Source organism: Trichomycterus rosablanca, chromosome 5, assembly GCF_030014385.1.
Source record: "Trichomycterus rosablanca isolate fTriRos1 chromosome 5, fTriRos1.hap1, whole genome shotgun sequence".
NCBI classification, from domain to species: Eukaryota; Metazoa; Chordata; class Actinopteri; order Siluriformes; family Trichomycteridae; genus Trichomycterus; species Trichomycterus rosablanca.
Window position 1 is genome coordinate 18,603,939 of NC_085992.1, and position 22,970 is coordinate 18,626,908.

Below are 22,970 nucleotides of genomic sequence, written 5' to 3' on the forward strand. Positions count from 1 at the left end.
GTCAGGTAAATTGGATACGCTGAATTACCCTATAGGTGAATGGGTGTGTGTCTGCCCTGCAATGGACTGGCGCCCCGTCCAGGGTTTTACTGTGTGCTCTGCGCCCATTAAAAAGCTGTGATAGGCTGCAGCAACCGCAACCCCCCCCCCCCGCGACCCTAATTAGATAAGCAGTTAAGAAAGTGAGTGAGAGTTCTACCAGTGCATTATGCTGGTCATGGTTGTGGTGGCTCTGGTTTTCCCAGAATCAGTGGGTATAATAAATAAATAAATAAATCACTCCGGACTAGGTGCCAATTCATTGCAGGGCCCTCGGCCACCCCACCAGTGCTAAAATCCAGGTTCGAATCTCAGTGGTGCTATCGGCTGGCTGGCGTCTACACATACATAATTGGCAATGTCTGTGGAAGGCCCTGGACCCTGACCAAGAAACCGTGGTAGATGAAAATGAAATAGAATAAAAATATTTGAGATAACATCCAAGAACAGAGGGATTTAAAAATGGGCACGTGTTCTGTCTGTGTTTTGTCAGAGGGGGCTGGAGTCAAGCTAACTTTCACAGGATGACTGGTAATGGTTGGTGTTAGCAAATCATCTTGTCCTTCAAATGATCTCATCAAAGTGTGCTCTGTTATTGTAGCTATTGCCGCCTCTTTGTTGCATTCCAGCTTCACTGTGACAGGTAAAAAGGGCACAGAAAGAAAATGTGAGAAGTCATTGTTTGCTCTCAAACTTCATATCTTTGAGTTTAAACAGTGCCTAAACCAGATATTTAAAACATACTAAACCCCTGTCATGAATAGCACCTCTCTGCCAGTTGCTTCTGACTCTCTGGACTCTATGAACTACACTTGGGACAGTGGTAGCCTAGTGGGTAGAGTTTTGGGCTGTCAGTCAAAAGATTGAGAGTTTGAATCTTGGCTTTGCCAAGCAACCACTGTTAGGCTCTTGAGCATGGCCCTTAACCTTCTCGGCTCCAGGGGTGCCTTACAATAATGGACCCTACGCACTGACCCCAGCTTCCAAACAAACTTGGACATGATGAAAATGAACGTCATTGTACTGTACACATGTACCATGTGTCCTCAGTCAGCCAACCAGGATCTTCCTCCACGACCTGTCATCTGAATACTGATGTTTTTCACCTGAGTCTATTTATGTATAGTGTATGTACGTATATGTTATATTTGCTTACATGCTTTGCAAAGTATTGCTGTCTACTTTAGTAAGCATACTGAGTGTATTTTTCCTGTTTCAATGTGTTGACATGTTTTCGCCACTCTTTGTTGTTTCTCTTTGCCTTGCCCTTTAGAATTGTTTATTTTCTGTTCGCTCTGATTTTTGACTGCTGTGTTTTGGATCTTCCTTTGTCTCATTAACCTCTTCACTTTTATAATCTGCAAATGTCTGAACACTCTTAGTCTGGTGACAACCACACTGAAAATTTTTGGGTTGAGCCAAGCTGCTAAAATCCTCTCTTAATTACTAAGTTCACTGTTTCTGTTTGGGAAAACAGGTCTAGGAACCAGGTTCATAAAGACATGATTTGGTGTGAATGGTCAATAAATTAAATAGAAAGCACACTTCCAAATCTTGTAGAAGGTCTTGTGGAGGGGGGGAGTGGAGGCAACTGTATTAATAGTCTTTTGGACAGATAGGGTCTGTCTGAATACCTAGTGAGCTCTCTATGTAGACAGCATTTTATGTCATTCTTCCCACGCTCCTGAGAAAAAGGCTGTCTAAATTCTTAGATGCCCTAAAATTCTGCCTACTGAGGTGCCTTATTCTTAGTTGATATTCTGACTGAATAACAAGGGAGCATCCATTGCTTCCTGAGCTGTAAAGGCAATCCCAACATCCAGTGCAGCACAGCAACTTTTTTTCACAAAAAAAATTCAAATATGGTGGCATTCTTTTTAAATTCTCATTCATCAATTTGTATAAAGGTGTATAAGCATATTTTATTTGCAAATATGTGCTTGTAAGTGACAATGTACCTATTTTCGCTGCACAGAGGGAGATGTAAGCTGGCATGCTAGAGGGTTGTGTCTTCACCAGCCTATTGGTTTGAATAGAGTGTTAGCTTAATGAGCTAAAACGGCTTAATAATTGAAGATGAAGATATCGAAGATATCCTTTATTTGTCATATATACATATACAGATGTACAGTACAATGAAATTCTTTCTTCCAGCTTGTTTGGAAGCTGGGGTCAGAGCGCAGGGTCAGCCATTGTACGGCATCCCTGGAGCAGACAGGGTTAAGGGCCTTGCTTAAAGACCCAACAGTGGCTGCATAGCAGAGCCTGGATTTTAAAAAAATGCTGTCTTAAAAAAGTGTGTCTAAATAATCAGCCTTCTAAGGTTAAATGTCAGTTAGAATCCTCTCTACTTAGGCAGCTGTCTAGGTAGGCAGTTGGCAGCAAGGCAGCTCACTAGGTTTTCAGACAGACCCATAGTGTAGGAACCTGGAGGATCTGAAGAGATATGGCATTGAAAAAGTGCTCTCACGTTCCTTGTTGTTATTTGATTAAACCCAGTGCTGTTTCGTTGGCAAAGCGAGACGTATTCATTTTTTAAATTAATTAATCAAAGATGTTTGATGTAAGAATAAGCTATGTAACGATAAATCAATTTTAATTAATGTTTTTAATGATCTTTACCCAGTATGCCAAAAATTCTAGAGCTGACTGTAACTCAAAATTTAGAAGAATTTAATATACACTGATCAGCCATTACATTGAAACCACCTCCTTGTTTTTACACTCACTGTCCATTTTATCAGCTCCACTTACCATATAAAAGCACTTTGAAGTTCTACAATTACTGACTGTAGTCTATCTGTTTCTTGGCATGCTTCCATGATGTTCTTCAATGGTCAGGACCCCCACAGGACCACTACAGAGCAGGTATTATTTAGGTGGTGGATCATTCTCAGCACTGCAGTGACAATGACATGGTGGTGGTATGTTAGTGTGTGTTGTGCTGGTATGAGTGGATAAGACACAGCAATTCTGCTGGAGTTTTTAAACACCTCACTGTCACTGCTGGACTGAGAATAGTCCACCAACCAAAAATATATCCAGCCAACAGCACCCCGTGGGCATCGACCTGTGACCACTGATGAAGGTCTAGAAGATGACCAACTCAAACAGCAGCAATAGATGAGCGATCGTTTCTGACTTTACATATACAAGGTGGACCAACTAGGACACTGAGTGGACACGGTATTTAAAAACTCCAGCAGCACTGCTGTGTCTTATCCACTTATACCAGGACAACACACACTAACACACAACCACCATGTCAGTGTCACTGCAGTGCTGAGAATGATCCACCACCTGAATAATACCTGCTCTGTGGTGGTCCTGACCATTGAGGGTGAACGCAGGCTAAAAAAGTATGTAGAGAAACAGATGGACTACAGTCAGTAATTGTAGAACTACAAAGTGCTTCTATATGGTAAGTGGAGCTGATAAAATGGACAGTGTGTGTAGAGGTGGTTTTAATGTTATGGCTGATCAGTGTATATCAATATTTATTAGATACAAAATAAGCACTGTAACATCACTTTTGGCTGCAGCTATGACTTCAGCTGACCACACAGCTTACAATGTTCTGGTATTTGGGGGTTTGACATCAAAAACAGGAAAGTGCTTTGCCACGGCTGTGCCACGCGCAATACACAATCAAGGGCGAATGCGCATTGCTGCCTAATCAGTAGCCGTTGAACATTGTTTACTGATGCAATATAATGACCGTGACTTTCCGACCCACCCACGGTTCACAGTCCATTACAGAACCCCCAAAACCCCGAGGACTTTCCTGGGAGTGGAGAGAGCGTTCTCGGCTGATAAGAGAAAGTGCTGTCTTTCTTAAGAGGTCTCAGAAAGAATGAACTCGTCACAGCTGGAGGTCTTCACCTTGCTAAACGATAGCAGGTAGGTGAGAGGGAGAAAGAAAACAGGCCGGTGTATCAGTCGTCCAACAGCAATAAAAGAGAGTGAGGAGATAAAGCCGTCTGGCTGTCACACACACACATAGATAATGTGAAGTGGATGATGGGCTTTGTTTTGAGTCAAACAGGGAGTGAAGGGAAAAAAAGAAGACAGAAAAATATCATGCCTTATTGAGAGAAGTCTCCTGATGATAAAAACTGCTGATCTTTTGCCACCTGATGCGTTTTCAATCAAGCACCCCTCACTCTCCTTCACCGTCTGATCCACATTGTTATTTTACAGTGTGGTCGATTCAACGTGTCTTTGATCTTCCAATTATTTACATAGGATTAACCTTTCAGCCCCCTGACTTCGAGCCAGACATCCTATAAAAGCTACCTCTTGTTTTTACTGTTTACCATTTGTCTGATAAGGGTGACAACTCAAGACCTGTGGAGGATGTTTTTCAAACCAGACGTCTTGTTACATGGTTAATTAGCTTAGCAATACAGCTAACAAAGGTCACCAAATAGGCCTGGTTTAAGGCCTGTCCATAGTAATACTTCTTTATCAGAGCTACAGATATTTTAGATTTCAGATATAAGAACAACTACTGTCTCCAGGGGTGTACCTATTTGTACACAATATTTTATATGGCAATAAACACTATTTAATAATGCATCATACATTCAAAACATTTTAGACACAATATTTTAAACAATCCAATATATTTTAATTCCAAAATAAAGTGGCTGATAAAGTGAAATGTTTAATAGCACACTGTGGGTCTGTCTGAAAAATATTAGTTACATTACAGATTACTCTCTACGTAGACAGAATTTATGTCATCCTACGCGCGCTACCAAGAAGAAGGCTGTCTAAATTCTTAGATACCTTAATATGCTGCCTACTAAGGTGCCTTATTTTGAAGCTATAAACTGACTGAATAACAAGGGTTATTAATAAAAGATCTAAATAATCTGCCTTATAAGTTTGGTATCTTATTAATTCACTCTACTTTTTTTATGCATTTTTGTCTTCCGCTGCTGAGAGATACCAGATTGCCAATCAGGGTCCTTACACAGCGTATTAAGACCCACCCACCCACCCACCCACCCATACATAGTCCAGCCCCCACCCTGCAGATAAGGTGGTCAATTAGTATCTGCTACAGGCACTGCCAATTATGCCTGCTAGACCGGTGGCAACACCAAGTTTCAAACCGAGGAGTTCAGAAACTCTGTGCTGGTGTGCCAGCGGAATATCTCGCTGCTCCACCTGGGCACCAGAATCTATTTTACTTAGGCAGCTGGCTGGGTAGGCAGTAGGCAGCAAGGCAGCTCACTAGGTTTTCAGACAGACCCTTAATTGAGAACCCCGTGCCCCTGCTACCATCTGACCATCCTGGCAAATTTCTCTCAGCATACGGTGACAGTTTATATATTTTTTTTAAACTTTAAAAATGTACATGGATCCAGTGAAGCCACCAGTTATAGTGGATCACATTTACCCAGGAGAAATCTGAAGACCTTGCAACAAGGCTAACTAACCTTAAAGAACTTTCCACCCCACCAAACTGTTCATTTTGCTGTATTTATTTATTATATAAAGCCACAATAAGCTTAAAAAACTCAAAATTATTTAGCTACAGGAAATGCAGATATCATTCAATTCCCAGGACATGCAAGCTTAGAAGTGTATGCAAACTTCTGCCTTTCAACTGTCTTCAGCAATAGAGCTGTTCTACGTAGTATGAGATTTTAAACGCAGCCCTGGTGAGTTTGCATGCGAGAGCCTTAAGTATGATGCTACGAGAAATTTGACTTTGACTGAATTATATACTGTATATACTGTGTTGGAGTATGCTGGTCATGTTATCAGTTTCTCAATGTATTTTTGAAACACAGTTTTCTCTTTACATGTATTATTTTTATGAGTCAAAGATCAGCCATCGAATGAGTAACATGAGTTACACTTAGACTACAAAACAAATGTTATACAGTGTATCACAAAAGTGAGTACACCCCTCACATTTCTGCAAATATTTCATTATATCTTTTCATGGGACAACACTATAGACATGAAACTTGGATATAACTTAGAGTAGTCAGTGTACAGCTTGTATAGCAGTGTAGATTTACTGTCTTCTGAAAATAACTCAACACACAGCCATTAATGTCTAAATAGCTGGCAACATAAGTGAGTACACCCCACAGTGAACATGTCCAAATTGTGCCCAAATGTGTCGTTGTCCCTCCCTGGTGTCATGTGTCAAGGTCCCAGGTGTAAATGGGGAGCAGGGCTGTTAAATTTGGTGTTTTGGGTACAATTCTCTCATACTGGCCACTGGATATTCAACATGGCACCTCATGGCAAAGAACTCTCTGAGGATGTGAGAAATAGAATTGTTGCTCTCCACAAAGATGGCCTGGGCTATAAGAAGATTGCTAACACCCTGAAACTGAGCTACAGCATGGTGGCCAAGGTCATACAGCGGTTTTCCAGGACAGGTTCCACTCGGAACAGGCTTCACCAGGGTCGACCAAAGAAGTTGAGTCCACGTGTTAGGCGTCATATCCAGAGGTTGGCTTTAAAAAATAGACACATGAGTGCTGCCAGCATTGCTGCAGAGGTTGAAGACGTGGGAGGTCAGCCTGTCTGTGCTCAGACCATACGCCGCACACTGCATCAACTCGGTCTGCATGGTCGTCATCCCAGAAGGAAGCTGACGCACAAGAAAGCCAGCAAACAGTTTGCTGAAGACAAGCAGTCCAAGAACATGGATTACTGGAATGCCCTGTGGTCTGACGAGACCAAGATATACTTGTTTGGCTCAGATGGTGTCCAGCATGTGTGGCGGCGCCCTGGTAAGAAGTACCAAGACAACTGTATCTTGCCTACAGTCAAGCATGGTGGTGGTAGCATCATGGTCTTGGGCTGCATGAGTGTTGCTGGCACTGGGGAGCTGCAGTTCATTGAGGGAAACATGAATTCCAACATGTACTGTGACATTCTGAAACAGAGCATGATCCCCTCCCTTCGAAAACTGGGCCTCATGGCAGTTTTCCAACAGGATAACGACCCCAAACACAACCTCCAAGATGACAACTGCCTTGCTGAGGAAGCTGAAGGTAAAGGTGATGGACTAAACCCAATTGAGCACCTGTGGCGCATCCTCAAGTGGAAGGTGGAGGAGTTCAAGGTGTCTAACATCCACCAGCTCCGTGATGTCATCATGAAGGAGTGGAAGAGGATTCCAGTAGCAACCTGTGCAGCTCTGGTGAATTCCATGCCCAGGAGGGTTAAGGCAGTGCTGGATAATAATGATGGTCACACAAAATATTGACACTTTGGGCACAATTTGGACATGTTCACTGTGGGGTGTACTCACTTATGTTGCCAGCCATTTAGACATTAATGGCTGTGTGTTGAGTTATTTTCAGAAGACAGTAAATCTACACTGCTATACAAGTTGTACACTGACTACTCTAAGTTATATCCAAGTTTCATGTCTATAGTGTTGTCCCATGAAAAGATATAATAAAATATTTGCAGAAATGTGAGGGGTGTACTCACTTTTGTGATACACTGTATATGGTTATATGGTAGCTGTATAACCTTTCAAATTCACAGAATGCTGTGTAACATGCACTATACCTAGGCCTTCCCCAAAACTTTTTTGTACTCAGCAGAGCATCAGTCCCAGTGCAGACGCGGAAACACTTTTCTTTCAGACTTACATTTATAGCCCATTACCAAATGCTTACGGCAATTAGGAGAAACTAATATGAAAGCAAATTGTCCCTCCAAATATGAAACCATCGTGACCAATCAATACCGGGAGCGTGATGACCTACAAAGAGGTGCCAATAAACGTAGCGGTTATATGTGTTCGGACTTGTGATCCGGCAGCCGAAGCGATTTATTGACGGCTGTCCTGGTAAGTGGTTTTGTCACGGCCGTGTGTCCTCTGATCTCAATCACAGAGATCACACCCAGTGTCAGATAAAGGTCCGGCGCTTCGCAAGAGCCACCGGGCTACAGTAACCAAAGGTCTGGAGTGTAGCGTGCATCAAATAACACAAGGGTCACACCATGGAGCAAAGTGGGAAAGGTTTCAGCTAACGTGGCTGCTAATCGCTTCATGGCAGGGAGCTTAAATCGAGCCCAGTATAAGCAGTGCAGGCAGGGGATTCTGGGCCACTCCCTGGAACAGATGAATAAACAATAAAGGATTTGAGTGAAAGATAAAGAACTGTAAGTTTGTTATCTATGGACTAACAGCTTTCCCATGTTCTGGGCAGCTAGGATCAAAATTCCTCATGTAATTGGGTTGATTCTTCCACTCCACCCCCTCCGGCTTTCCCTACTTCATCCTGTCCAGTGTGCCATGCATTTGTTAATTCAATCATGTCAAAGATCACAAAATTTGACAAAAGTAGAATTCTGGGTGCATGTAAAACATGCTTGGTTGCCCATGATTTCATCTGCCTCTTGATGCATTACAGCAGGCCACTAAGTCTCTTGACTCGAGATTTATATTTATATATTTTATATATTTATATTTACACTGATCAGGCATACCATTATGACCACCTTCCTAATATTGTGTTGGTCCCCCTTTTGCTGCCAAAACAGCCCTGACCCGTCGAGGCATGGACTCCACTAGACCCCTGAAGGTGTGCTGTATCTGGCACCAAGATGCTCCCATTGTTGGCGCTTTCGGCGGTGGACAGGGGTCAGCATGGGCACCCTGACTGGTCTGCGGCTATGCAGCCCCATACGCAACAAACTGCGACTGTGTATTCTGACACCTTTCTATCAGAACCAGCATTATCAGACCACACAGGCCAGCCTTCGCTCCCCACGTGCATCAATGAGCCTTGGCCGCCCATGACCCTGCAATTACCACTGTTCCTTTCTTGGACCACTTTTGATAGATACTGACCACAGCAGACCAGGAACACCACACAAGAGCTGCAGTTTTGGAGATGCTCTGACCCAGTCGTCTAGCCATCACAATTTGGCCCTTGTCAAACTCACTCAAATCCTTACACTTGCCCATTTTTCCTACTTCTAACACATCAACTTTGAGGATAAAATGTTCACTTGCTGCCTAATATATCCCACCCACTAACAGGTGCCGTGATGAAGAGATAATCAGTGTTATTCACTTCACCGGTCATAATGTTATGCCTCATCATGCATTTTTCACATCCATATTCAATTCTAGATCTAGGATATCCTTCTTTCCCCAAAATGATACCCATATTATTTTACAAACCCCATTTCCAAAAAAGTTAGGCCGTTTTGTAAAATGCTATAAAAAGAAGAATCTGTAATTTGTTGATTCTTTTGAATGTTTACATAACTGATAAAAGTTGAAAGAAAAGAATTACAATATTTTTACTGATCAGCTTCATTGTAGTTTGTAAATAAGTGTATAAGCACACACTAATAACCAAATTTTTCTTCATGTCTTCATAGGCCTTGCTTTGTGCAAAGGGGCACAATCACAATTTCACTAATATAACTGATTTATTACACCTGTTAGCAACTGTTGTGGCTGAATCACATACATTAAAAAATTGGGAGTGTCCATATACTTTTGTCCATATAGTGTACATTAGCTCCACTTTTCCTTATAACTAGGGCCCTATTAAATTCACTAGAAAATGTGCTTAATTTCACGGACCTCGTATTTTAAAAATCACATTTCACTACAGTCATTAAATTACGCCCATAAATCGAATGATAAAATCAATGTAAGCTACAATACACAGCACACCTACCTTAACGGATATGTAACTACTAGTCCGTGTTTCTGAATCCTGATATTGATCTAATTTTGCTCTTTTTCTGTCTTGTTTTGATACCTAGATTCTATTAAATCCCAATCCAATACGTTCATTTAATCACTGTATATAAACAAATATTTGTTTTTCTGCTCTCCTAGTTCATATCCACTGGTGCTTCTTTACTGCAGGTGGTTCAATGCATACCTCATTTAACACTAATTGAAGTGAAATGAACTGTAGCTACATTTTCCCCTGAACTGCTATAGTCTTAGTCTAGATAGTTTCTCAGGGCTAGATCTTTCTCTGACCAGATTAAGGTTTGGAGAATCTGGCTAAAAGGTGGGTGGAAATAAAGACTTATTAGAGAATAAACAATTGTCTATGTTTATATTTGATCATTTTTACGCCTCACAAAGGTGAAGCTTAAACGAAGGTCCATAACTAAAACAGAAAATTGCAGACTTGAGCTTGTACTCATTGTTTGGCCATGTAAAAATAACACGGCCTGAAAATCGCCAACTCAGACTCCATTTAGGCATGTAGCCATGTGTTTGTGTGAGTTGAATACCAAGGTGGCCTACATTGAAGACTTACAGCTTGTGAAGTGAATGTTGGGTCAAGTTAGCTTACTTAATTACTTCTTAATTTTTAGGAGTTAAGTAGGAGTTTCTCTTGATACAAGTTTACAGAGCACATAAAGTTGGGCAGGGTTTACAGAAGGATGAAGTCTACAGGATGGACCCTGTCAGACATCTGGTGTGTAACGAGTCCACCAACATCAGCAGGGGGACACAAGTTACAGAATCCTGCCCATCTGCCATGCCATTAGGGCCTGCATGGATTCCTTTGCCCCCTGAATGATTCATTGTATTGATTCCTTTAACCAACAATCTCTGTGCCTCAGTGCGTGTTAGTTTGATTAGTTAATCACAGATCCTCTCTAGTTGCTGGCTCCTCTGTTGGGAACCTTCTCAGCAAATCATGATGCTGGATTTAATCCAGGCCAGAAGTAGACACCCTTTAACCTATTTCTGGGAATTCAGCTAGTGTTGCGTCAACCCTAACTGTGTCAACCATAACTGGCAACCCTACTCCCAACATAATATCCCTTTTATTAATTTTATTTATGGAAAAAAAAACAACAACATTTAAACATGATAGAGGTTATTAATTCTGGGGGACACAGTTTGCACATCTCCTTCTGATTCCCATAAAACTCTCTGTATCAAGGTGCTCACTGAGCAAAGGTGAACAGGTGTGTCCTAATCCGCACACAATGCTCTATTAGCTCTATTAGCCTCGGCTTTGGTTGAAATGAAATGTATTGTACCATTTAGTGTGTAGAATGTTATTTGGGACACAGCAGCTCACTTTCACTCAGCCTGCAGACTAATACACACTAAATGGTAGGGTAAATTCATTTTTAATCAATGGCAAGGCTACTGTTTGGAGCACACTGTATAGGATTTTGTGTGCGGATTAGGATAAAGGCCTTCAGCTTGTTTTTTTGCTCTATGTGCAGCCTAAAAAGCTAGTTTTTCAAAATATTATACCAAACAATGTTATGTTAAGTTATTGTATGCATTCTGTAAAACTGTCCTCATTCTTTAAGGATTTAATTTGGATTTTGTTGACAGTTTGTTTACTTGGACAATTACACTCATAAACAAAATGAAAATCATAAATCTACTCCGCACATCTTTTAAACACATTTGAAGCATGTTATTTAAACAGTAGATTGACCAATCAAATGTGTCACATTTAATATACCTACAAAATATTCTATTAATATAATATACATAAATGTTGCCAGATTTTTGACAGTGTGTAGCATCCACAAAATACATTGTGCTGCTCTTTCTAGGAAGGTTCAGACTGCAAATAAAAAGCACTATGATCCGAACTGTAATGCAAGTGCACTATAAACATTCTGCATAAAATGAATATAACATCCCCTTCATCAGAGCAAAAGGTCAAAACGCAGGTAGGACATGAGATTACTGAGAACACTGCTGCCATGCCGCAAGGGTTCGATTATTTAGTACCTGTAACAGCAGCTGTGTGTGTGTAGTGAGATTGTGTAGGTGTGTGTACATTTATTTGAATTGCACTGTGTCAGTTTCAGATTCAGTTGGCACCCCCCATCCCCCAATCATCTTCCTGTGCATCTGAAGTACAGCCATCATTACCTACTTTCACCAGACTAGTTAATTATGCAGGCACTATAAAGAGTTTCAGAAAGGTGAGACCGCTTACCTCCGCCACCGCCAAGAAGACTGGAGTTTGCTGTTGAGGAGACAAAAGAAAGAGAAAAAAATATACATCAGTGGCTGATCTAGAGAGGATTTTTAAGAGAAAACACTTTACCTCAAAGAGGACATGATCATTCAGATGAGAGCAGAAACAGGCATGGATCTTAAAGGTTAAGCACACTCTAAAGCAAGATCTATTTATCATGCAGAACTCGTAAAATGAAAACATGTATGCAACAGCACTCCACCAACACTCGCCGCCTCGCGTGCTTTAAGATGATGGGATACCACGGCAGGGCTGTCGGGAGTTGAACTTGAGCAGATGCTGCGAGGGCCACGCCGAGCTTTGATGCTACGTTTCTGATCTTTCATGCCGGAGCAGCCAGAGGCGGGGACGAGGGTCAAAATACTCCTCTGCCAGCTGAGATAACATGACTGAAACGGTCTGGGTGAAAAGCCTGCTCCTGTCTCCCACCTCCCTGCTCCTAACAGCAACAATCAGCCTTACAAACGGCCTTTAATTTTAAACAGTTTGCTGATGACATCACATTACCGCCTCTTAGATGGCTCATTTTATGGCCAAGGTTCGTGGGAAGGTACGGTCACAAGAGAAGGCATTTTACAATGAAAGAAGTTAAGGGTGGCAGATTATTTAAAAAACAAAAACAAACAAAAAGAACTTTAATTTAATATGCAGCAGGATTTTGTTGTCAGCTTCAGACACGCCTGCTTTCCAGAGTCTGATTAGAGGATTAAGAAGCCACTGTTAATTTGAGCATTGTGGAGAAATGAACCAGACGTCTGCTCAGACATGGAGTTTACAGGAGCTGTGAAGGGAGTTTAGATTTCAATGCTAAATTAATTCAGCAGGATTACAACAAAGAAATAAACAATCTCATGAAAGTCTTTATAGACGGTGAGCTCGGTTTCTATCAAACCATTTGAAATGTTGTTTTTCCCTATTTTTCTTCTATTTTATATGTTGAACAAGTCACTGAAAGAAAAAGCAAACAAAGCTCAATTTTCATAGACTAGTTTTATGAAAAGATCCTGATGATTTCCAAAAATCATTGGGAAAAAAGAAAACCCAAATCACAATGATGTAGAATAGAATAGAACATCTTTATTTGTCATATATACATACAGTATACAGACGTACAGTACAATGAAATTCTTTCTTCATGTATCCCAGCTTGTTTGGAAGCTGGGGTCAGAGCGCAGGGTCAGCCATCGTACAGCGCCCCTAGAGCAGAGAGGGTTAAGGATCTTGCTCAAGGGCCCAAGAGTGGCTGCATGGCAGAGCTGGGATTCAAACTCTCAAACTTTCAGTTAATAGCTCTACCGACTAGGCTACCACTGTCCCATGTAAATGGCTAAAACATATTATTTAATTATTAAGTCCAGCTGATTCCGCCAGTCACTGCTGACAGAAATCAATTATTGGCTTGGATAAGGCCCTTTTCTGTTCCAGCATGACTGTGCCCCTGTACACAAAGTGATGTCTATAAAAACATTGATTTATGTTTACATTTACATTTTTGGCATTTAGCAGATACCTTTATCCAAAGTGACTTACAGTACTGTGACAGTATATTGTCTAAGCAATTGAGGGTTAAGGGCCTTGCTCAAGGGCCCAACAGCAGCAACCAGGTTGTGGTGGGGCTTGAACCAGCGACCTTCTGATTACTAGTCCAGTACCTTAACCACTTGGCTACCACGTCCCATTTATGTGATGAATTGGCAAGTCGAATGTGAACAATGACACACATGCTTCTTGGATAGAATGGGTACGAACCGGGACTGCAGGGACAGTACAAAAATCCTGTCAGAAAAGGGCTTCATAATGATGTCGGACACTCTACAGACACATTTGGCCATGTCTGTGGGAGGAAAAAGGCCGGACAGGGTATCACCTAGTAAAACAGGAGGCAGAGAAACTTGAGTATATTGTGTTCACTTGTGTGTTACCCTGCGTTTAGACCGGCGGCGATTTTTCACCTTTTGTCGCCTGAATCACTGATCGCCTATCGCTCTGTGTTTACACTAAAAGCATCATCATCACCTCTGGGCATTCGGTTGCCAGAGTTTAACTGATTTCAAGCCAAAAATAAGACAAAATGCCATGGCAGTGCAGCATACTTTACTGGCTAATATCTACAGATCACAAATCTGATGTCTTCCTGCTACAAATACAAATTCTGGAGGGAAATCACTTGTCTATAAAATACATCCCTGTGTAGCCACTGTCTGTGCAGGGTTGTGTTTCTTCCTCACAGTTGTCTATTTGCAACAATAGGTTTCTCTTTCATTTCTAGTAGGAACTATTAGGTAGGAACCAAAAACAGAGCATGCTCAGTGCTCAATTCCTATTTTTAATCACCACATCGCTTTGCTCCTAATTTGAATAAAGTTAAACTTAGCTTCTGCTGCTGGAACTCGTCAGCTCTAATTGAAAGTGGTCGACAGCCGGTCACTTTGTCACACAGCATTGCCGCAGGTCTGAACGTAGGGTCACAGCTCTATGTAGGAGTCCACCTATGGCCGGTGAAAACAAGACCCCAATGGCTGAAAACCCCATATAAGTCAGCTGACTTTTTCCAACTCCAGAAGAACCCTGAAGCATTTTGACTGGGCGTGAGTTAAAAAGATTGTGTGTGTGAGTAGGTGGAAGGATAAAAGAGAAAAAGATTTTCTCTTAATATAATGTGCAACTTGTGAAGCAAGCATAATAAAGATTTCAAAATGGGTTTTAAAGCTGCCAGCTGGCAAGGTTTGTTTTTTAGTGCCAAGACGTACTCTATTTAAACCAATTCAGTTACAGTCATTCCCATATAAATGTCTAGACTCGGTGCAGAACACTAGCATTGATTTTAACTGGATTAAAAATACACACTGCTAAAAAAAGAAAAGCCTAACACATTTTTTTAAACTTTAAAAAGTACGGTCATTAAAAAGTACAGCTTTATAGAATATGGCCAAACATAGGTGGACACTCATGCTAATTACTGAGTCACACTCACTACTAACAACTTTGGATAATGCCTCTTTCTGTTCCAGCATGAGTGTGTCCCAGTGCACAAAGCCAGGTCAATAAAGACTTAGATTGTCGAGTTTGGTGAGGAGGAACTCCAGTAGCCCTGACCTCAATCACACGGAACACACTTTGAAATAGATTGCAACGTCGATTGCAAGCCAGACCCTCTAGGCCAACATTAGTGACTGACCTAAAATTCTATTTTAATCGAACGGGCACAGATTTCCACAGATGCACTCCAAAATCTTGTGGAAAGCAGGAAAGGCTGTTTTTGGAGGGGAAGGGGGGTTGGATAGGCACCCTGTCTGGGGTGAGTTATAGAAATATGCCCAGTGATTACAGTAAAACTGGACCCACCACAATCCTGACTATAATGAAGTGGTGATAAGTCATTAAAATGGACAGAAATTAAATTATTATGATGATCTATCTATCTATCTATCTATCTATCTATCTATCTATCTATCTATCTATCTATCTATCTATCTATCTATCTATCTATCTATCTATCTATCTATCTATCTATCTATCTATCTATCTATCTATCTATCTATCTACCTACCTACCTACCTACCTACCTACCTACCTACCTACCTACCTACCTACCTACCTACCTACCTATCTATCTTTCTATCTATCTATCTATCCATCTAGCTATCATCTATCTAGCTATCATTATTATTATTATCATTATTATTATCAACTACAATAATATTAATAATAATAATAATAATAATAATAATAACAGAGTAATAATAATACACATAATATAATATAATAATAATAATAATAATAATTATTATTATTATTATAATTATTATAGTAATAATAATACACATAATATTAATACATATATTATTATTATTATCATAATTATCAATATTATTATTATATTGCAGTTGTGAATAATAATAATAATAATAATAATAATATGTTTTACAGTACTATTATAAATGTTTTTTTTTTTATAATAAAAAATAATAATAGTACATATAGAATGGTAATACATATTATTATTTTTATTATTATTATTATTACTCAACTACAATAATAATACTAATAATAATAATAAATATTTTATAATATATTATTATTGTTATTATTATTGTTATTGTTATTATTATTATTGTTATTGTTACAGCCATTTTAACAATTGACTTTGTCTGGTCCACTAACAGTAGGGGATTTAAAAAAAACAAAAAAGATAATCAATTTGACAGCATTGACAGAGATGCTGTGAGATTCAGTAGGAGAACTCCAGCCTTTTTAATAGCACGCGTACATCCAACAAAGCTGGAGAGGCATATCTCATCTCGGCAGGGACTTTGGTAAATGTGTTCGCCTGCAAGGCAGAACAGAATTCTTTCGCATGGGCTCTTTTATTTCTTTTCTTTTATTATTCCTCTCGCCGTGTGATGCCAGTCACACCGAGACACGCTTTTCATCTCTTTTTTTCTCCTAATTCCCATTTTTTTCATTTCTTCTTCTTCTCTCAGAAGTGTTATATGCGCACACATCTGTAGCCTTCACAGAGGGCCAAAACAAAACTGATCCCTCTGCAATTGATATCAAGGGAAACATTAAAAGCCTTGCAATGTTGGGGGATGATTCCTTATCTAGCAACGGGGAGAAAAACAAGTGAAAGGAAGCTGTAAAAAAGAAAAAGAAAACAACTGGTAAGTGGGGGAACCGGCAACTCACAGCCTGATCTGAAGTGACAGCACACAGGTTGGCCTGAGTCTGAAAATATGCAGAAATCCACATTAGGTCAATAATCCTGCCGTAATGCAAATTTGATAGTTCAGATTAATCACTGCCAGACTCATTCATTCTGGGACTACTCCTACATCCACACCGCCAGCAATTATTCACCTCACGTAGCCCAAATCACCGTTCTCTGGTCCCTAGTTGCCTTTCCTTACCTCAATCTTATTACTAAATGCTTGGTTTTACAAGCAGGGTTGCCAGATTTTGGTAGTGGAAAAACCTGACCATGATCCTAATTACTGAGTAAAGCTTTCTGTCTGTGCTCGCCCTCCAGTGCTGAGATACGGGTTCAAATATCAGCCATACTACCGGCCGGTCAAGGGATGGATTGTCCTGTGTTTTGGCAAGCCCTGCTTTGCACTCGGTGTTTTCTGTGCAACCAGCCCCGCCACAACCCTGAGGATAAAACAGTTGGCTAAAAGTTTTTCAGCAGTAGTTTGGGGAAGGCTTGTTTCTGTTTCAGTATGGCTAAGTCTATTTGAATGAAGCAAGGTCCCTGAAAATGGTTTGATGATTTTGGAGTAGAGGAACTCCATTGGCCAGCACAGATCTCTGATTATTAAGATAAATAAAAAGGGCAGAGGTAGCTCAGTGGTTAAGGTACTGGACTAGTGGACTAGTAATCAGAAGATTGCCGGTTCAAGTCCCACCACCAGCAAGATGCTACTGTTGGGCCCCTGAGCAAGGCTCTTAGCCCTCAATGGCTCAAATAATGTTCATTGGAAGTCGCTTTGGATAAAAGTGTCTGCTAAATGCAACAAATGTAAATAACTGAACACATATGGGTTGAATTACAAAACCGTTGCTAGCCGCAGAGTGCCTGACTATACAAATGCTCCTTTGACTGGATGGGCACAAATTCCCACAGACACTTCAAAATGTTATTGAAAGCCTCCCTAATACAAAGTAAAGACTGTTATAGCCACAAAGGGCAGAGGAAGCAATTCCTCATTAAGACACATAGTTTTGGAATAGCATGTCGGACAAGTTTATGGTTAGGTGTCCACATACTTTTGGTCATACAGTGTATGTTTCTTTTTCATAGGAATGAACATCTTAGAGGAAACAAGGACGGATTATCTGCGTCAACATGCTGAACTCTGTTGTATTGCATTAAACAGGTGCCCCTTACTGGCAAGGCTGTTTATTTTCTGTAGGTTAATGTGCACCATGGAGAAGAGAGAGTTCTGAAAAGTTTTGGAACCCAGACGCACGACTCAAGTCATATCTCTCCTTTTTATGTTTCCTCTCTATCATTCCAAGAAAGCAAGCAGGCAAGTCTCTTGTGCACAGGGCTATAATTTGAGAGAGTGGCTGCGCAGTCATGGACACCAGTATTCAAAAAGCAATTTGGATATTTTCCGCCTGAAACCGGCGAGGTAAAATTCAAGGGAGTAAATAAGGATGCATTCATATGGACAATATTTGGTTCAATAGAAAAATACACACTGATGTGAGTTGCTGCTGTTCATAGGTGAAGTTTTTTTGTTTGCATTACTGGCCTAATCGTGTCTCAAATCACGTTCTATATACTGCATAGTGAGCTCATGGGCCATAATGGTAAGAGCCACGCTGCTGGAAACAGCGAGCTTAAGTTCCAGGAGTTTAAATCCTGGGCTGTACTCACAAATACAGAAGCCACATGGCGTTATGTGAACCTAGCTATTTAGGGGGCATAGAGAGTTGTGTTAGGAAGGGCATCGGGTAAAGAAAACAGTTCCAAATAAAATATGCAGACAGATGACCTGTTGTGACCCATAATGGGAGCAGCCACATTAAAAACAGCAACAACGCTAATGGTTATGTAGTAATTTGATACAGAATGCCTTTAATTGTTTTATATATATATATATATATATATATATATATATATATATATATATATATATACTGTATATAGGTGTACAATACAATGAAATTCTTTTTTCGCATATCAGAGGGTCAGACCACAGGGTCACCCATTACATGGCGCCTCTGGGGCAAAGAGGGTTAAGGGCCTTGCTCAAGGGTCCAACAGTGGCTGCAAGGCAGAGCTGGATTTTGAACTCTCAACCATTATGTTTTAGTACAGTCTGTTTAAGTACAATGTGGATTGAAAGCTTGTAAGCTAACAGTCTAGACTGGACATAAGAACGCAGACGAAGACAGACAAAGGGAGACACATGCCAACAAAAAGATGGAACAGAGGCGTTTTACGGGAGTTCTTCAAAAAGTTTCCCAGCATCATACCAACTTTTTAATGCCATCAGCAAAAAAATTTTTGGGTTGAGCGTGTAGCCACTGATGCACCGCTGCTTTCACATCATCATCACATGAAAATCTTCTTCCCCTTAAAGATTCCTTGAGCGTCCAAAAAGATGGAAATCAGATGGCGCTAAATCCAGACTATAAGCTCTCTCTCAGTCTCTCAGACACGACCAATTAATACTCCTCCCGCCCTCACCGTTTCTAACGAAAATATAAAAGTGCAGCAAGACTTTTATACTTAGCAAGAAATCCAATTTTTGGAATGGTTTTCAAAGCATTTTGGTAACTAGATCATGTATAATTGGATTGGAAACCCTACAGCGTACATAAACCTTTTCAGATGTACCAGTGGTAATTCTTCCCAGATGTGGCCAGCCTACCATCCATAAAGTCACAAAAGAAGTTAGGCAAAGCGACAACAATTACAGGTAGAAGATTAAGTTCACCTCTTTTACCTCTAAGAAGATTTTGAATTAGCCTAGTCCAGGTCCTGATTTAAACCCCACTGAGACGCTGTAATGTGATCTTAATTGGGGACAACGTGTTCTAGCAGCTTTTTTTGGTGTTTCTTAAATCACATCTGACCATCCAGACAAATATCCTTTAAACATAATGTGACAGGTTGATTTGTCTTACTGACCTTGGCTAAGAGAACACAAAAACAGACCGTAATGGTTTGCTTATCCTTATTCACCTCTATTTCGTAAAGTTTATAGAGTAGAACATTGAATATCTCTTCCTGAGATTTTCAATGAAATATGTGGAAAAGTCAGTTTACAAAGCATTTTACCTTCTGTCCCATCATTTTTGGAAATATTTACATTTGTTGTTTCATATTTTCAGAAACTCCCACAACAAACTCCAAAAAAAACATCAATTCATATTATAGCACATGGTTTTAAAGTGAGATATTCAACAAGCTCGCGTTCAGGTGTCCACATACTTTTGAACATTTAGTGTTAGTAAACTCTTGACATCAACTGCATGCCCGATGGCCTTGTACATCTTGTCTTTCCCATCCCAGACCTGTTATAATTACACCTCTGCATCTAACACCTCTCAGTTTAGCTGACCACTGCGATAAACATGAACGTGTGAAAGCCATCCAGTCTTGCCTCAGTGAACACTGTCATGTAACCCACTCAAGCCTGTCCTGCATCCTAGAAGATTCATTTCCTGATGTCATTCTACATCCTGCGCCTTTTGGCGACAATCTACACCTGTCTATTTATGTCTATTTATGATCGGACAGATTCTGTGAAGAATATATGTGTATTTATACTCTGATGACCCGAAATATTAGGACCACGGGTCTGTCTGAAAACCTAGTGAGCTCTCTACATAGACAGCATTTTACATCATCCTACACACGCTCCTGAAAAGAAGGCTGTCTAAATTTTTAGATGACTTAAAAGGCTGCCTACTGAGGTGCCTTAATTCTAAGCAATAATCTGACTGAATAACGAGGGAGCTTCCAATGCTTCCTAAGAGGTAAAGGCAATCCCAGCATTCAGTGCGGCACAACTTTTCTCACAAAAAAATTACAAATATGGGGGACGAATGCATAGCAACGAATAGTGTGCTTTTCAAATGTAAATTCTCATTAAACGTGTACAAGTGTCATTTATTTGCAAATTTGGGCTTGTCAGTGACAATTTAACTGTTTTCAGTAGACAGAGGGAGACCTTTGCTGCCATACTAGCGGGTTGTGTCGCCTCAGCCAATTGGTTAACTGTGTTAGCTTAGTAAGAGAAAACTGTGGTGACATAATCGCCATAATCACTGTCTAAGTAGTGAGTCTAAATAATCTGCCTTATAAATTTGATGTATTAATATAATCTTGTCTACTTAGGCAGCTGCCTGGGTAAGCAGTAGGCAGCAAGGCAGCTTACTAGGTTTTCAGACATATCTAATAAGCGGTCAGATATAAAAGCTCTGACCTGTTATATATAAACACATGACATCAAAAGGAGTCCTCTGGTATCAGGTACTAGGACATTACCAACAGGTCCTTTAACTTCTGTAGTTTGCAAAATGGATCACATGATCTTGGAAGAAACAGGCTTCATAGAACCAGTCAGCCCTCTTACATTGCTCCAATGTCCCAATCTAAGGCCTGCTTGCCCACTGAAGATGGGCAAATGTTAGCATGAACACTTTGAATGGCCTGTGACTATGCAGCCCCATACACAGAAGGGTTTGATGCACTGTGTATTGTGACACCTTGGGAAACACCTCATCACCAGGATTAAAATTATCTGCAATTTAAGCCACAGTAGCTCTTCTGTTGGTCCATACCAGGCAAAATAGCCTTCATGTCATCTGGCATCAATGAGTCTTGGTTTGTGATTTGTCCCTCTTCAGACCACTGTTGTGGGGTACACACCATGGCTGCCCGTGAGCACACCTTGCTGTTTTCTGAGATATTTCAGCCCAGTCATCTGGCTGTAATGATTTGACTCTTATCAAAGTAACTCAGGTCATTAAGCTAATCAAATCTGCTTCATTTAACACATGATCTACAAGTGGCTACCATCATCCCAGCATTTAATACATTCCTGACCATCACTTGTATACTTGTTATTAAATAAGCATTGCCATGCACATTTTGGGTGGTGGGTAAGCTTTGGATAATTGGTGGAAGTAAATACTTCTAATTACTTTTATCAGCTTGAAGTTTTATAACCAATGTTTCAAATAAAATTGTGAATCAACGCTGGAACCTCTATTGCTGTAATGTATGTGGGCGCTTCAGATCCTATATGTGTATGATGAGAACCACATTCTAGTCTTAAATCTAACACTGGTGTGATGTGCCGGTAGCTGGGTGCTGATCATTAGCTGGTGATTGCAGACAACTTTTTAACACCTGTCTACAGTGAGAATGTCCACCCTTGGGCTTACACACACACACACATGTCTTTGAACTCAGCCATTACACACCACAGATAAAAGTAGCACATAGATATCCGTTAGGCAAGCAGAACTCCCACGGGAAAAGTACAATTCTCACCAAACAATCCTCACCAAAAAGAGTGTCCAATACGTTTTTGCCATTTTTTGCTCTCTTTTCTCTCTCTGTCTGTCTGTCTGTCTGTCTGTCTGTCTGTCTGTCTGTCTGTCTCTCTATCTGTCTTTCTTTGCTGCTGAAGACAGCAAACCAAACTGTCTTGCACCCTGTCCTCCCCAAGCTGCTATTAAATGCATGTCACTTTACATCCTTATTTCAACTGTCCTTAGTTTTAGTAAAAAAAAACAAAAAAAAAAACAAAAAAAAAACTTTGATTAAAAAGTTTAGTTTTTTAATACTCTTCACTATTCAAAATTTTGGTAAAGGTGGCACTTGCCCTTCATTCCCAAGTGTTGCCCTCTTCCCAAGTTTCTAGTCTTGGCGATGGTACTGGCCTAACTGGGCGCTTAATAGACAACAGGCAATGTGTGAGAGAGGAAGAGTCGGACGAGGTAAAATGTCTTGACGCTACAGTGACTTCTACTGTCTGAAAGAGGCACAAACCACAGCAGCAAAAAGGTACTGAGAGAGCAGCGCAGGGGCCAACCAGAGAGCATAAAGGAATTGAGAATATTCAAGTTGATACAAGCAAAAATGGGGAAAAAAATCTATACATTAGAGCATCAAATATAAAATTTGATTTGACACTTCTGCAACAATTTCTTTTAAACCTCAACTTAACTAGTCTTATTACCATTTCAAAGTGTATATACTCTGCAGTGCTCTGAAACAGGTCTGTAAAGGGGAAGTCATTGCAGATAACTCGGATGAATAAAATCGAATCAATAAAAGGCCGGACTTGACCTGAGGGAGGAACATAGCCTTCTTTACAGTCCACAATCTCAACTGAACAGTACGTCCTTATATTTGTGTCATCTGTAAATCATTACTTGCGCTACCAGAAAGCTGGGTCAATATTGTGTACA

At 40.4% G+C, this 22,970-nt stretch overlaps 1 protein-coding gene across 4 annotated transcripts in view; it reads right to left on the reverse strand.

Annotated features, from left to right (window-relative positions):
- macrod2 (mono-ADP ribosylhydrolase 2) overlaps nt 1-22,970 on the reverse strand; it is a 1,284,034-nt gene that overhangs the window by 953,724 nt on the left and 307,340 nt on the right. For all 4 annotated transcript variants that reach the window (XM_062994956.1, XM_062994957.1, XM_062994958.1 and 1 more), the window contains exon 4: nt 11,991-12,020. In XM_062994956.1, the coding sequence (XP_062851026.1) occupies nt 11,991-12,020 (30 nt within the window). The remainder of the gene's footprint in view (nt 1-11,990; nt 12,021-22,970) is intronic.